This window comes from Danio rerio, chromosome 3, assembly GCF_052040795.2.
Source record: "Danio rerio strain M-AB ecotype USA chromosome 3, GRCz13ab, whole genome shotgun sequence".
NCBI lineage: Eukaryota > Metazoa > Chordata > Actinopteri > Cypriniformes > Danionidae > Danio > Danio rerio.
The window spans coordinates 32,400,210-32,412,500 of record NC_141023.1 but is presented as its reverse complement, the minus strand read 5'-3'; the positions used below and the strand labels follow the sequence as shown (position 1 = coordinate 32,412,500).

Sequence of the window (12,291 nt, the reverse complement as noted above, 5' to 3'; positions counted from 1 at the left end):
TTAGCATATTAATATTATATTATTGTTATAATAGTAACCAAAATATAATATTAGCCTTAACAATAGAAAAACAGAAAAACAACAATATTAACTTACCTTATTAGTGATATAGCCTGTGAAGAAAGAGAAGTGTTATTAGAGAGTGTAAATAAGATTGAGGTCATTAGATAAGTGTGAAAAAACCTAGAATTTGTTTTATTTATTTATTTTTATTTATTTATTTATTTAATATTTCTGTGAACATTTTACAATACAATCTTTTAATATTCTTACCTCTGTGTCCGAGTCCTTCACTGTTGTTGTATCTTCTCTCTCTTTGGAGGAATTTAGACTTCTGAGCATCTGGTCCATTGATTAAATCTTATAATACATTTGTGTACCGAGGGTTACATATATATATATATATATACCCTGCTGAAAAATCCATCTTAAACCAGCTTAGGCTGGTTGGCTGGTTTTAGCTGGTCGACCAGGCTGGTTTTAGAGGGGTTTTGGCCATTTCCAGGCTGGTTTCCAGCCATTTCCAGCCTGGTCTTAGCTGGTCAGGCTGGGAGATGACCAGCTAAAACCAGCTTGACCAGCCTAGCCAGGCTGGGAGCCCAGCCAAAACCAGCTATGTCCAGCTTAAACCAGGCTGGTCAAGCTGGTTTTAGCTGGATTTAGCTGGTCGTTTTCCAGCCTGACCAGCTAAGACCAGGCTGGAAATGGCTGGAAACCATCCTGGAAATGGCCAAAACCCCTCTAAAACCAGCCTGGTCGACCAGCTAAAACCAGCCAACCAGCCTAGGCTGGTTTAAGCTGGATTTTTCAGCAGGGTATATATATATATATATATATATATATATATATATATATATATATATATATATATATATATATATGACATGACTTATCTCTTATACAACAACAAACTGTACCGGATCGGATGTCATTCCTTTGCTGTAAGTGCTAACGCTCCCGGTTTTATCTGCAACCTCGCTGCGCGTGCACCCCGGTGCATCCTCAATGAAACAGTAACCATAGAAACAATAAACGTCTAACGCGTGATTCTTGTCAACATTTACAGGAAGTGGTGGGCGCTCGTAGTAGAGGAAGTAATACGTCACAAACATGCGTTTTCACAACACGGGCGCTGGAAACGTCATTGTTTCTACTAGTCAGTCTTCTTGAACTAAAAACAACAGCATGCACAGTTTTAAGATAGAAATGCTATGAAAGACCTCTCTCGGATGTTAGTTCACGGTTTGAAGCCTCAGTTATAGTCTGTCATCGCTCTTGAGGACTGAGAGGTACGTGTCAGCGTCTTATTTAATGTTGACATTAACTGGCTGTACCAAACAATGGTGTTTACCAAAATGATGCTGTCAAGTCTCCAACATAAAGAAAATATATGTTAAGATTCCTGTCGTGTTTTTTTATTTTTATTTAATTCAGCTTTATTTGTATAGTGTTTTTACAATGTAGATTGTGTCAAAGCAGCTTCACATAAAAGAACATAGTAAATTGAAACAGTGTAGTTCAGTTTTTAGTGTTTAATTTCAGTTCAGTTTAGCTCAGTTCAGTGTGGTTAATATTCACTACTTAAGAGTCCAAATACTGAAGAGCAAATCCATCGATGCGTTGCTCTACCGATCCCAAACCATGCAAGAGGTGCCACTGTTTACCTAGTTGAGGTAAAGTTGGTTTTATATTTACACATTCGGTCTTTCTCCTTAATAATACAACTAATTTCGTTTTCAATAAAGTATTCTTTGCAAATAATAAACAGTGAAATCACATTAGCAGCCAATGACTATTAAAGTACTGCAGTGTTCACAGTCAAATAAATAAACATGCGATTTCCAGCCGAATATTCAAAGCACCATGGTAATCAATATTAGAAGGGTATATATGGAGGTCGGAGCCAGCTCTAAGTGGGCTATACAAACTCGGAGTTTTTATTTATTAATTTAATGTCCAGTATTGTGCTTTATGAATGTCTACACCTACCCCAACCCTAAGCCCAACCTCACAGTAACCTGTTGTGTTTTATAAATATCTGCTCCACCTACACCACCTAAACCCAAACTACTTGTGGTGAAAGTCCCTCAAACGTGGAGGTCTCCAGGCTGCAGCAATACCTTCTTGAACAGTATAGAGAGCATGTCACAAGTTGTCACTGAATGAATGTGGGAATATAAAACCAAATTGACCTCAGTGTTTAACCATGTAAGGCTTCAGATATGCAGTTCAACACAATCTGTCGTTATGATTCTTGGAATGTCCCTTTATCAAAACACTTGTTTTCCAAATTTGTAACTTCATTTTTTACTGGAACACAAAATGAAAATATATTTTAATGGAAGCTGCTTATTAAACTGTTGGAGATCATTGACTTCCACTGCATGCATATTTTAATAAGAAGCTGTACAAAATTATATTTGTGCTCATACATTAGTCAGTACTGAAGCCAAATCTGCAGCTTATCTTACAAAATATTTTGCGATAACAGTCAAAAATACACCCAAATTTATGTTATAGAAAATTATGAAATAATAATAATTGAATAAATTTTGTAGGTTGTATTTTTGGTAATATTTTGCTCGAGTTAAATTTTTTTATCTTTCAATTTCTAAATATGTTTAGTGACTATTATTTTAAATATTATTTTAATAAATATATCTATTTAATAAATCTGTTTTGTTCAAATGCACCAAAATACATTGTCTATATTCACTGAGAAATAAGGAAAAATGCTCGATTACGCTGAGCACTGTACATATGTCAATGTACAAATAGTTGCAGATGGATCTCCTGGTCACCAATGTGGCCGAGCTCCTCACGGCTGCTGTCCAGGAGGTGCTTCAGCTCATGGGTCAGGCTGTGTTAGAGTATCAGAAGGAGTTTGCCAAAACACGCCTGGAGAATCACCAACTCCAGCTGAAGCTCCGAGAACTCCAAGAGAGAAACACTAAAGCACCAGGTCAGAGATTTGTATTATAATTTATTATTTGCCTGTTCATCCTTCTATAAATAAAGCTGACTAGACTGTAGCCACAGTAGTGAATGATTCTTCCAAAAATATCTGTTTTCAGATGAAGCTTTTCCAAGAGATGAGTCTCATTTGAGAGAGGATCAAGCACAGGAAGATCTTATTTCTCATGAAGATTCAGCTGTGAGCGAGGAGATAAAGCTGACTGATGAACCTGCTCATATAAGCCTAGTTTTAGATGAGACTCCTGTAAATAGTCAACATCATTCTCTGCAAGCGACCTGTGAATATTCCTTCAATAATCAAAGACCCCTATCCAGAGTTAAGACCAGCTCTTCAAGTAGGATCTCCAACTCTTCATCTGGCAGCAGAAAAACTCCAGCGACGGAGACACCGCGGGCCTCAAACACAATCAAGCTGGAGTCTAAACCAGAGCCTCTGGAATGTCCTCTTACAGGAGATGCAGATCATGTGCCAACACCAGCTCCTGTTGTTGTTCCCGTGCAGGGCGCTGCTTTTGCAGAGGAACACATCCAGCAGCCGGCGTCCTCAATTCCTAACAACATCATCCACTTCAGCCAGCCTCATAAACCAGTGAGGTGTGCTTCTAAACACGTTCTGAGGTCGCGGGTGAAGAAAATGGTGGAGGCTCAGGGTGGTCGTAGTGCTGTCAGCATCAGCACGAGCAGAGAGATGCTGCACAGCTGTCATTTGTGCGGGAAGAGCTTTGCGTCACCCTCCAGCCTCGGTGCCCACTTTGTGTGCCATTCAAACGAGAGGCCTTTTGGCTGCAAATACTGTAAGTTCAGGTTCAGTCGTCTGGCCGATCTGAAGAAGCATGAGCAAATTCACACTGGAGAAAAGCCATATCACTGCTCCCTCTGTGGACGCCGCTTCAACCGCAGAGAGAATCTCAAAAGACACCTGAGGAAAGTTCATTATGGAGCAGCGCTGTGAGCTTTAGACTTCACAGGCTTCATCTTTTTCACTTTGCATGCTGATGTTGCATCTGAATGGCATTAATCAGTCTGCGAAAGTTTTCCTCACGTTAATATCATGCATTGCTGACTGTTTGCGTTGAACAAAGGTGAATTATGATCTGAAATATGACACTGATGAGTTCAACTGGATTTTTGACATTGTTAGCATTTATAGCAGCATTCTTTTACTTGTTTTTTTAGCAAATGTTTTCTCTAGAAGTGCAAAAGTTATGCCAAACAAACATCATTGCTCAAAAGTTTGGGGTCGACTTTAATGAGGGTTTCTGCAGCTTTTATCAAGTCAAATTTAAAATTTTTAAAGACCCTTTTAAGACCATTCTAAATGAAACTTTAGACTTGTACAGGACTAAACACTAATGATTATTTCTAATGACCCGGTTAGGAGTGGATTATTTTTTTTCTTTTTTTTTGCTCTCCATAAAAAAAATTAAATCAAATGTAATTATTTCCAAGCAACATATCTTAATGTGTCAAAACAAGACAATTATAGTTGCATACACTTTTTTTATTGACAAGTCTAACATTGTGTATTTATTGTGGAGATAGTTGCATAAATAAAAATATTTATTTGTTGGCTTTTGTTCCAAATCCCTGATTGGGTAGCTTTACTTGGACAGAGGAAAACTAAGACCTGTCTAAAATGATTTAGGACATACAACACAATATTTAATAAAAGACATCCTGTTTAATGATTTTGAAAATATTTTTCTCATTAAAGCTGCATTTTATTTCATAAAAAAACTGCATTAAACCATCATCATTCTGAATGATTATTACAATGTAATGCGCACTGGGTAGCACAATCGCCTCACAGCCAGAAGGTCGCTGATTCGAGACCCGGCTGGATCAGATGGCGTCTTGTGTGAAGTTTGCATGTTCTCCCTGTGTTTGCGTGGGTTTCCTCCTCTGTGGTAGGTGAATTGGGTAAGCTAAATTTTCTATAGTGTATGAGTGAGAGTGAATGGTGTTTCCCAGTGATGGGTTGCAGTTGGAAGGGCATCCGCTGTGTAAAACATATGCTGGATAAGTTGACTGTTCATTCCGCTGTGTGCCGAAAAGAAAATAAATGAATGAATATTACAATTTAAAATGACTTTGTTTTAATGTTTGAATATATTAGTGATTATCAAAGCTTAAAAAACACTTCTTAACGATCAGTGATTATATCAACACTTTAGGTGGAAATCATGATTCGTAAGAGTTCAAATGCAGCATTTATCTGAAATATAAAGACTTAGAAAGACTTATGGAGAATTTTGGTATGGTCATCTTTTGGTCAATTAAGTGGATCTATTATGCAAAAATCACTTTTATATGGGGTTTAAACACAGTTGTGTAGCCACAGTCTATGTATGTAAAAGCTACTAATGGTAAAAAAATATATATAATTGTTTTATAATCACATGATAAAAACTGCAGAAACACTTTGACAATGCTCCCTTTGTACATGTCAAGGGATGGGGAAAGCCTAGTGACAATCTTTCCCTCATCAGTGTAGAACATTAGTACTGTTTTTGAATCTGCCACTATGCTGACACACAGGCATTTGTACGTCCACCCTCCTTTAAAAAGAAGCCTGGGAGCACAATCTCATTTGAATTTAAAGCGACAGTCACTGAAATGGCACAATTAGGATCAAATCCCAAAAGGGGCAGTTTCAAAGAGTTATAAAACATTATTTGTCGGGTATTTAAGGCTGAAATTTCTCAGACACACTCTAGGACAGAGTTGTCCAAACCCAGTCCTGAAGGGCAGGTGTCCTGAAAAGTTTAATTCCAACCACAATCAGACACACCTGACAAGCTAATCAAGCTCTTATTAGTCTTTCTGGAAACATCCTTGCATGTGTGTTGAGGAGGTTGGAGCTGAAATCTGCAGGACACCAGCAATGCTGGACTGAGTTTGGACACTCCTGCTTTAGGGACATCAGAGACTTATTTTACATCTTTTAAAAATCAGCATAATAGGTCCCCTTAAATACATTTCACTCATTGAATGGAAAATATTTGTAAAAAGTTATTGACCCCAGGCTTTTACATGGTTACTTTTTTACACTCATTTCTGATTTATTTTGTCTCGGTTTGACCTCATTGTTGACCTTACATGAACTGTTTTGACCCTGTTATCCTCATAATTGTTTTTAATTGTACAGTAATCTGTACACATGTCAGCTTGGCGCGAGATCACTGGTGTTACATATAAAACTGACAGATGTTCAAAAGTGAAAATCTGCACAATCAAAAACCGCTCACATTTCATTGTTAACAGTTTACTTCAGCTTCTCTTTTTGGTCCATTCCACACGCCACTCATTCCAATCCAGTAGTGTCCGGTCTGTCTGCCATTTTGCTCGATCAAGTTCTGACAAAGAGAACCAGGATTACAAACATCAAAATAAATCTCCCTCTGTCTGCAAATAAAATGTTTACTCTTACCTTTCAGGAAAGTCTGGAAAATCTCATCAATCATCTTATGACTCTGTGATATTAACGCCCAGGGGTCTGAAAAAAGAAATTCAGAGTCAAAGAAAACAACTAGATGTCAATCAGCACTGTCATTCAAAGAACAACAATTGGGCAGGTGCTCACCTTTAGTGTTGGAGAGCTGTTGGAGAACGGCAGGCAGAGGGGACTCATTGTGTAGCACTGCACTGACACACAAGGCCTGGCATACTGCCTTTATTTCATCATCAACTGATGCATCACTCCCCAAACAAACACACACGGCACCTGGCAAGACAAAACAGCCCATAAATGTGTCACTGCAGTCTTGGCTGAGTAATAATTAAGCAAGAATTCACAACATATTCATTCAAAATATTCGTTTTGTATGCATGTTACTCTTCACTTAAACATTTAGCAGAATCAGGGAAGGTTTTCGTACCATTTTTGATTCCGATGAGATATGGTTTGCTGTTGTTCTTCAACGCTAGCTGCAGATCTCCTGGCCTTTGAGTCAAAAAGAAATGATTTCAACAGTCACTAGTGTTTTTTTTAACCAAAATAAAAAAAGACTACTGATTTGGTGACTAATTAAAAGCAGATAAACAGACTCGTGAATGATGTCTCCAAGCCTCACGCCCAGCTTGATTGGAACTGTTCTTCTAAATGCTGCAGAGAAAAGAGCATTTACATTAGAGTATTAGCACAAACGATACATCCAACAAGAATAAGGCATTTAACCCTTGTGTGTCAATGCATCAAAAGTTACACAGAAGCTTTAGAATTAATTTTAGAGTTCAGAAAAAACTCACACATTTCTAAGTGTACAAATACTGTACAACATATACTTTGATATATGAATACACCAATATATTTATGAGGAAATCATTATAATGTGCCAATAATTATATAAAAAAGTCCTTTTAAAGCCATTACAACAGAATGAAAGCCCATTATCAGAAAAGGTTGGGGTGTCAAATGTCTTGTATGTTCGACAGAGGGAGAAAAAAATCCTCACAGAAGTGACATTTATGGCTAAATTATCGTTTAAAGCAGGGTACTCAAACTTTTCACTCCAGTGACTCGCGCCCTCCATCATGCTCGTAAGTGGTTATAACCATATAAATATTGCACACACACACCTATAGGAATTATATAAACATAAGCATATTGTCAACAAAAAAAGAGCAACAGTCTTAAGCATAACCATATACCATAACCATATATTTTTTTTTATAATCATTATTCATTTAATTTAATATTAACTTCACTTAGTGAGAATGGTGAGCACAATGTTTATAGCACAAAACTATTCTTGGTTAAATATTATAGACTTTGAGGCACTTGGAGATCATCCTCCTTGTTCAGTCATGGCCTTCATTTTTAATGTATGTGAATGCCATAAAGGTGTCAAAGTTTAATATTGTACCGCAAAATCAATCTGCTGCAGTTAACGTTATTGCTGTGATGTTAATCAAGCATAACCCCAGGGCTCATGAATAAAATATAATAATTGAAAAAATATGATTATTCTAATAGTTGAATAAAATATATGAGACTTGTGGAAATCACCAAGCGCATTTATGAAGAGAAATCTTAAAATTTCAACAAAAACAAAAATACTGTTTTTGTTTTTGTCATGATAATTTTTTTTGTTTTTTGTCCAAATCATGCTGTTTCGCACATCATCATTTTGCCAAGTATGATGTGATCCTGGATTAACATCTCTGTTGATCCTGGAACATCATTTTTGTTGGAAAATGTAATCCATACCTATTCCCTACCCCTAAACCCAACAATAACTAAATTATTCCCAAAATCCAAGGGGAAAAACAGTTGGATAGCAATCATGTAGAAGTGCATAAACCTAACCGTAAGCCAAAAACATAACATAAACGGTATCGGTAAATGGTAAAAAGTATCCCCTAATTCTGATTGACTGATTGCTTGAATGTTGTTCCAGGAACAACCTAGATGTTAAATAAGAAACATGTCCTACTTGGTGAAATCAGGATGGCGTGCTGTTTCCATTAACACAGCCACAGTGGTCAAAAATAGTAACAGTTTAAGGACACACAAGGGTTAAATGGGATGAGTTTTTCAGGCCGTACACAAGAACACAGGCTCTCTCTGGTTGGCCTCGGCTGGACTGAGCACTTGACCGTGAAGCAGGTACTGATGCAGGACGATGGACAACCGAGCCTCATTGAGGGTTTCCATAACAACCGAACGTACAGCTTTGTAATTGGCAAACAGGTGGAGAACAGTGAACAGGAAGAACAGGATGAACGTCAACCTGCATGAAAGAGCACAAGTCGGTCCAGTATCCATTCATTTAGAGAGTTTACTGGAATATCTGGGTGGAACTCACAATGGGTTATCGGTTACAAGCGGGATTAGAGCCAGGCTGACCAGCAGTCCTGCCAGGTTCACCAGGGTTTCCTTGACAGAACACAAAAGCAGAGAAATGATACACTTATACAACACAGAGACAGATGTAATGACATTAATTTCCCACACTAAGAAGGAATTTTGATGGAAAAGAAACAATCTTTTAGCACACAGGAGGAAGTTTACCTCACATATTTATCATCTGTTATACAAAGGGGGAAAACTGCATGCGAGTGGAGGAGCAAGTACAGTATTTATAGTTTACAAAACAGCATACAAACAGTAAACAAGTCTTATTATATTCATATTACACTCATTCATAATATGAAGAACATCGTTTTATAATGGTTGCAAAGTAATCAAACAGCAAGCTATTTCCAATGCAGCCAAAGTGAACACTAACCTGGCTGCCATCTTTAGCAGAGATATCAGCCATGTTGTTTCTGCGAGCCTGATGGACAGTTAATGCAGCTCTTGTTGCTCCACCAGCAACTCCTACAATAGACTGGAAAGACAGACAAAGAGGAGGAAGTCTAGATATGCACCATCAAACAGATCATGACTAAGGTACAGACATGTTAATATTTAAAAGAAGAAGACGCTGTTAATATTTTACCTTAAATATGCCAGCAATGCAGACGATTAGAGTGAAAAAAGGAGGGAAATGAGGGGCCGCGATCTCAATGAACATCGCCACATCATTAAGAATATCAGCAAAGAGCCTGAAAGGACAATTACTTTAAGTCGTTATTATTATTATATTTTTATTAACAAAAAAAGTAAACTCTTGAGCATGCTGTACCTCCATTTTTTGGCTTCCGAATCTAACTTGCTCCTGAAATAAAGGGACATGGTTAAATATCTGAACACAGACATCTTCACAATCTGATTTTCTGGCAAACATTACCCTTTGAGCCAGGCAAACAGTATTCTTCCCAGCATCCCTGTTCCATCTGAAAAAAAAACAAAGAAAACGATTAAAAAAATAATAATTTGAGTCATTTAAATGAGTCATTTGTGAATGCACATACCTCTCAGTAGCCATGTTATTGTAGCTGCTGCAACTGTTGCCTCTTGATTTCCAACCCCAACACCTCTGAGTGACGCCTGAGTGGCGAGAGTGCCAGACAGAGAGCTGGAAAATGCCTTTAGGGAGAAGACAATAATATGACATTAGTGTATAAATACTGTATATATACATTAGCGGTTATAATATTTTCTTTTTTATATACACCTGTTTAACTGCTTTAAAGCACAACATTTTATTAGCATGCTACCAATTTGATGTATTTCAAAAAGATCTGCTTAAACTAGATGAAAAATTTGATCAAAATTAGATCTGCATGCAGGGATGTGTTAGACTTGAAAATATAAGAAAACAACAAACAGGGCAAAAAAAAAATTGTTCTATACATGAAAATAAAAACAAAACACATGCAACTTTATGAGTGAGTGATGCTTCTGACTGCAGCTCAGATCTCAGATTCTGCTCCATCTGGACAGAGGAGAACAAGTTCTCTGACTGAGCCTGTATTCTCCCAAAGTTTGTCCTCTTTCGTCAACTTGGGAAAATGTATTTATTTATCATCTTTAGGTTCACTGTCGCTATATCACAAAGGAAATTTGATACACATTTTTCTTTACCTGATTGCCTAAAACATCTTTTTAATAGCAAGAGCTGAAATTATACATTTAAAGGATGTAAACCATATTCAATAATGGCATGTGGTTTCTGTTTAATTCTCATTGAATACATTTCTTTTCATTATCTTTGTGTTTTACCTGCAATTGCACTGGCAAGTTTTACTACTCTTTTCCTTAATTGGCAACAGTCCATACCATGCAATCATGTTAAAACTCACAACACTTTTAACCAAGTTCTTTTATAAGATCTCTAGGACATCTTGACATTTTATTAAAATTGATCTCCAGTGAACTTTTTTTACACCAATTTTGAAGCAAATTTATATAACTATAGTACAAGGTATCTCCTTCTGTACCTGTACCTTGGCTTGCTTGGGGATGGTAGAGCTGCTCTAAACTGAATCAGTTTTACTTTAACTAGAACTACGCCAGCATTCAAACTGTCCGAGTGAAATGTTCTTATGCCCTTTTTTGTTTGTTTGTTTACCCTGTCCATCTAGGTAAAGCAGCTTTAATAAATCTGCACCAAATAAAGTGCAACAGAAATAAAGCTGACTCGACTAGATGTTGACTAGGTGTAGGGTCATGATGTACCTGTACAGTGTCCCAGAGCTGATACTGTAGGTAATCTTCACTGACACTCTCTGGGTATCCCTGTGGCAGGAAAACGCTCTGAGAAAGTAAATGTGGTTGGTTGATTGATGGTTTGGGGATTATTTTCAGTAAGACATCATTAAAGTTTTTCCTCACGCACTTTAAACACGCCAGAGACTGAATTTGCCGCCAGTCCTCCGTTCACTGCATCCTTGCGCCTCATCACCTTTCCCTCCTTCAGCAGGTATTTCCAGGACTCCTGTGAGCCATACCGCTCAGTAGCAACCACTCCTTCACTTTCCTCCATCTCGACCATCTGCACATCAGTAAGAGCTTTAAAGAAACAGCAATCAAAATCAATAACTTATAGACCTTTAAATATTCACTAAACTAACTGTAGTCTCAGGCTGCATGTACATTTTTAACGATGTATGTGGTTGAGCATAACAATGTCTTTTTATATCCTTAAAAAAATATAACAAAAAGAATCTCCTTGCATGTCAGTTGCGATTTATTAAAGTCGCCCACCTCACTCGCATATCACTCTTCCGCGTTTACACTGTACCGCCACGTCATGAGCATGTCGTGGCTTATGATTGGCCCGTGGCTCTGACGAAGGCACAAACAAGACCGTACAAAACGTATTTTTTATAATAACTGCTATGCACTGATAATGGTTATATGTATGTCTTTGTAACGGATTACTAAAAGAACACTTAGAAACTATATTTATATACAGAAAAATTATTAGGAGAATTATTCATGGTAGAAATGAAACAAATTGCATTACTTTGTCTGAAAACCCAATAGATCTTTCTGAAGCTGTATACATAGCAACATTCTAATTGCCAGGGAATTTATAGTACAGTTATATTTTTAATGCATGTACATTTTTAATATCTACTTTGCTTATTAATAATTATATTTGGAAATTGATTCAATATACCATTTATATTTTGAATATATTTGATCTGTTCCATAAAAATACATATTCATGAATGCGAAATGTAGCCATTAAAATTTACATTTTAATTCTTGAAAATTATTTCTAAAATAATTTAGCTTGTATAGTGCCTATAGAAAATGTATTATACTCTGTGAAAATCTATACCTTTACTCTCATTACACACTTCTTTTTAAAGACCTTTGCAATAAATTCACAATTCGGACTGGAAAAGTTTATTGGGAATGTGATTTGATTTCAGGCTGTATGACAAATAAAGTCATTATTTCAAAGAAGTAGGATGATT

General features: G+C 37.0%; 2 protein-coding genes and 1 long non-coding RNA gene across 18 annotated transcripts in view; 2 read left to right on the top strand and 1 right to left on the bottom strand.

The window, feature by feature from the left end:
• The window catches only part of LOC147845668 (uncharacterized), a 1,510-nt gene extending 1,238 nt beyond the window's left edge, over window positions 1-272 (top strand). The window contains exon 3 of the long non-coding RNA XR_015480990.1: window positions 1-272. This exon is cut by the window's left edge and continues 609 nt beyond it. This is a non-coding gene — a long non-coding RNA (uncharacterized LOC147845668).
• Window positions 273-1,120: 848 nt separating this feature from the next.
• Window positions 1,121-4,544, top strand: zgc:113090. Its single transcript, NM_001020712.1, is given in 3 exon segments — window positions 1,121-1,289; window positions 2,779-2,962; window positions 3,075-4,544. Coding segments are annotated over 2 exon segments (1,032 nt in total). The 5' UTR covers window positions 1,121-1,289; window positions 2,779-2,784; the 3' UTR covers window positions 3,929-4,544.
• rusf1 (RUS family member 1) lies at window positions 1,518-11,610 on the bottom strand. Of its 16 annotated transcripts, none has more exons than XM_087242763.1 (16): window positions 11,437-11,610; window positions 11,202-11,357; window positions 11,042-11,119; window positions 9,835-9,949; window positions 9,711-9,756; window positions 9,606-9,638; window positions 9,420-9,525; window positions 9,207-9,308; window positions 8,784-8,854; window positions 8,524-8,708; window positions 7,024-7,081; window positions 6,855-6,919; window positions 6,560-6,700; window positions 6,407-6,472; window positions 6,246-6,332; window positions 1,518-4,070 (listed from the first exon to the last, which is right to left on the bottom strand). In XM_087242763.1, exons 1-15 carry the CDS (start codon window positions 11,458-11,460, stop codon window positions 6,247-6,249), a joined length of 1,332 nt encoding a protein of 443 aa, XP_087098889.1. In that variant the 5' UTR covers window positions 11,461-11,610; the 3' UTR covers window positions 1,518-4,070; window position 6,246.
• Between the last annotated feature and the right edge of the window lie 681 nt (window positions 11,611-12,291).

Excerpts from the sequence above, each read along its gene's own strand:
- rusf1 (XM_087242763.1), bottom strand. The coding sequence starts at position 11,460 with ATGTACATGCAGCCTGAGACTACA. Across the intron at positions 9,639-9,710 it reads CTGTTTGCCTGGCTCAAAGG|GAGCAAGTTAGATTCGGAAG; the intron begins GTAATGTTTGCC and ends CCTTTATTTCAG. Across the intron at positions 6,701-6,854 it reads TCTCATCGGAATCAAAAATG|GTGCCGTGTGTGTTTGTTTG; the intron begins GTACGAAAACCT and ends TTGTCTTGCCAG.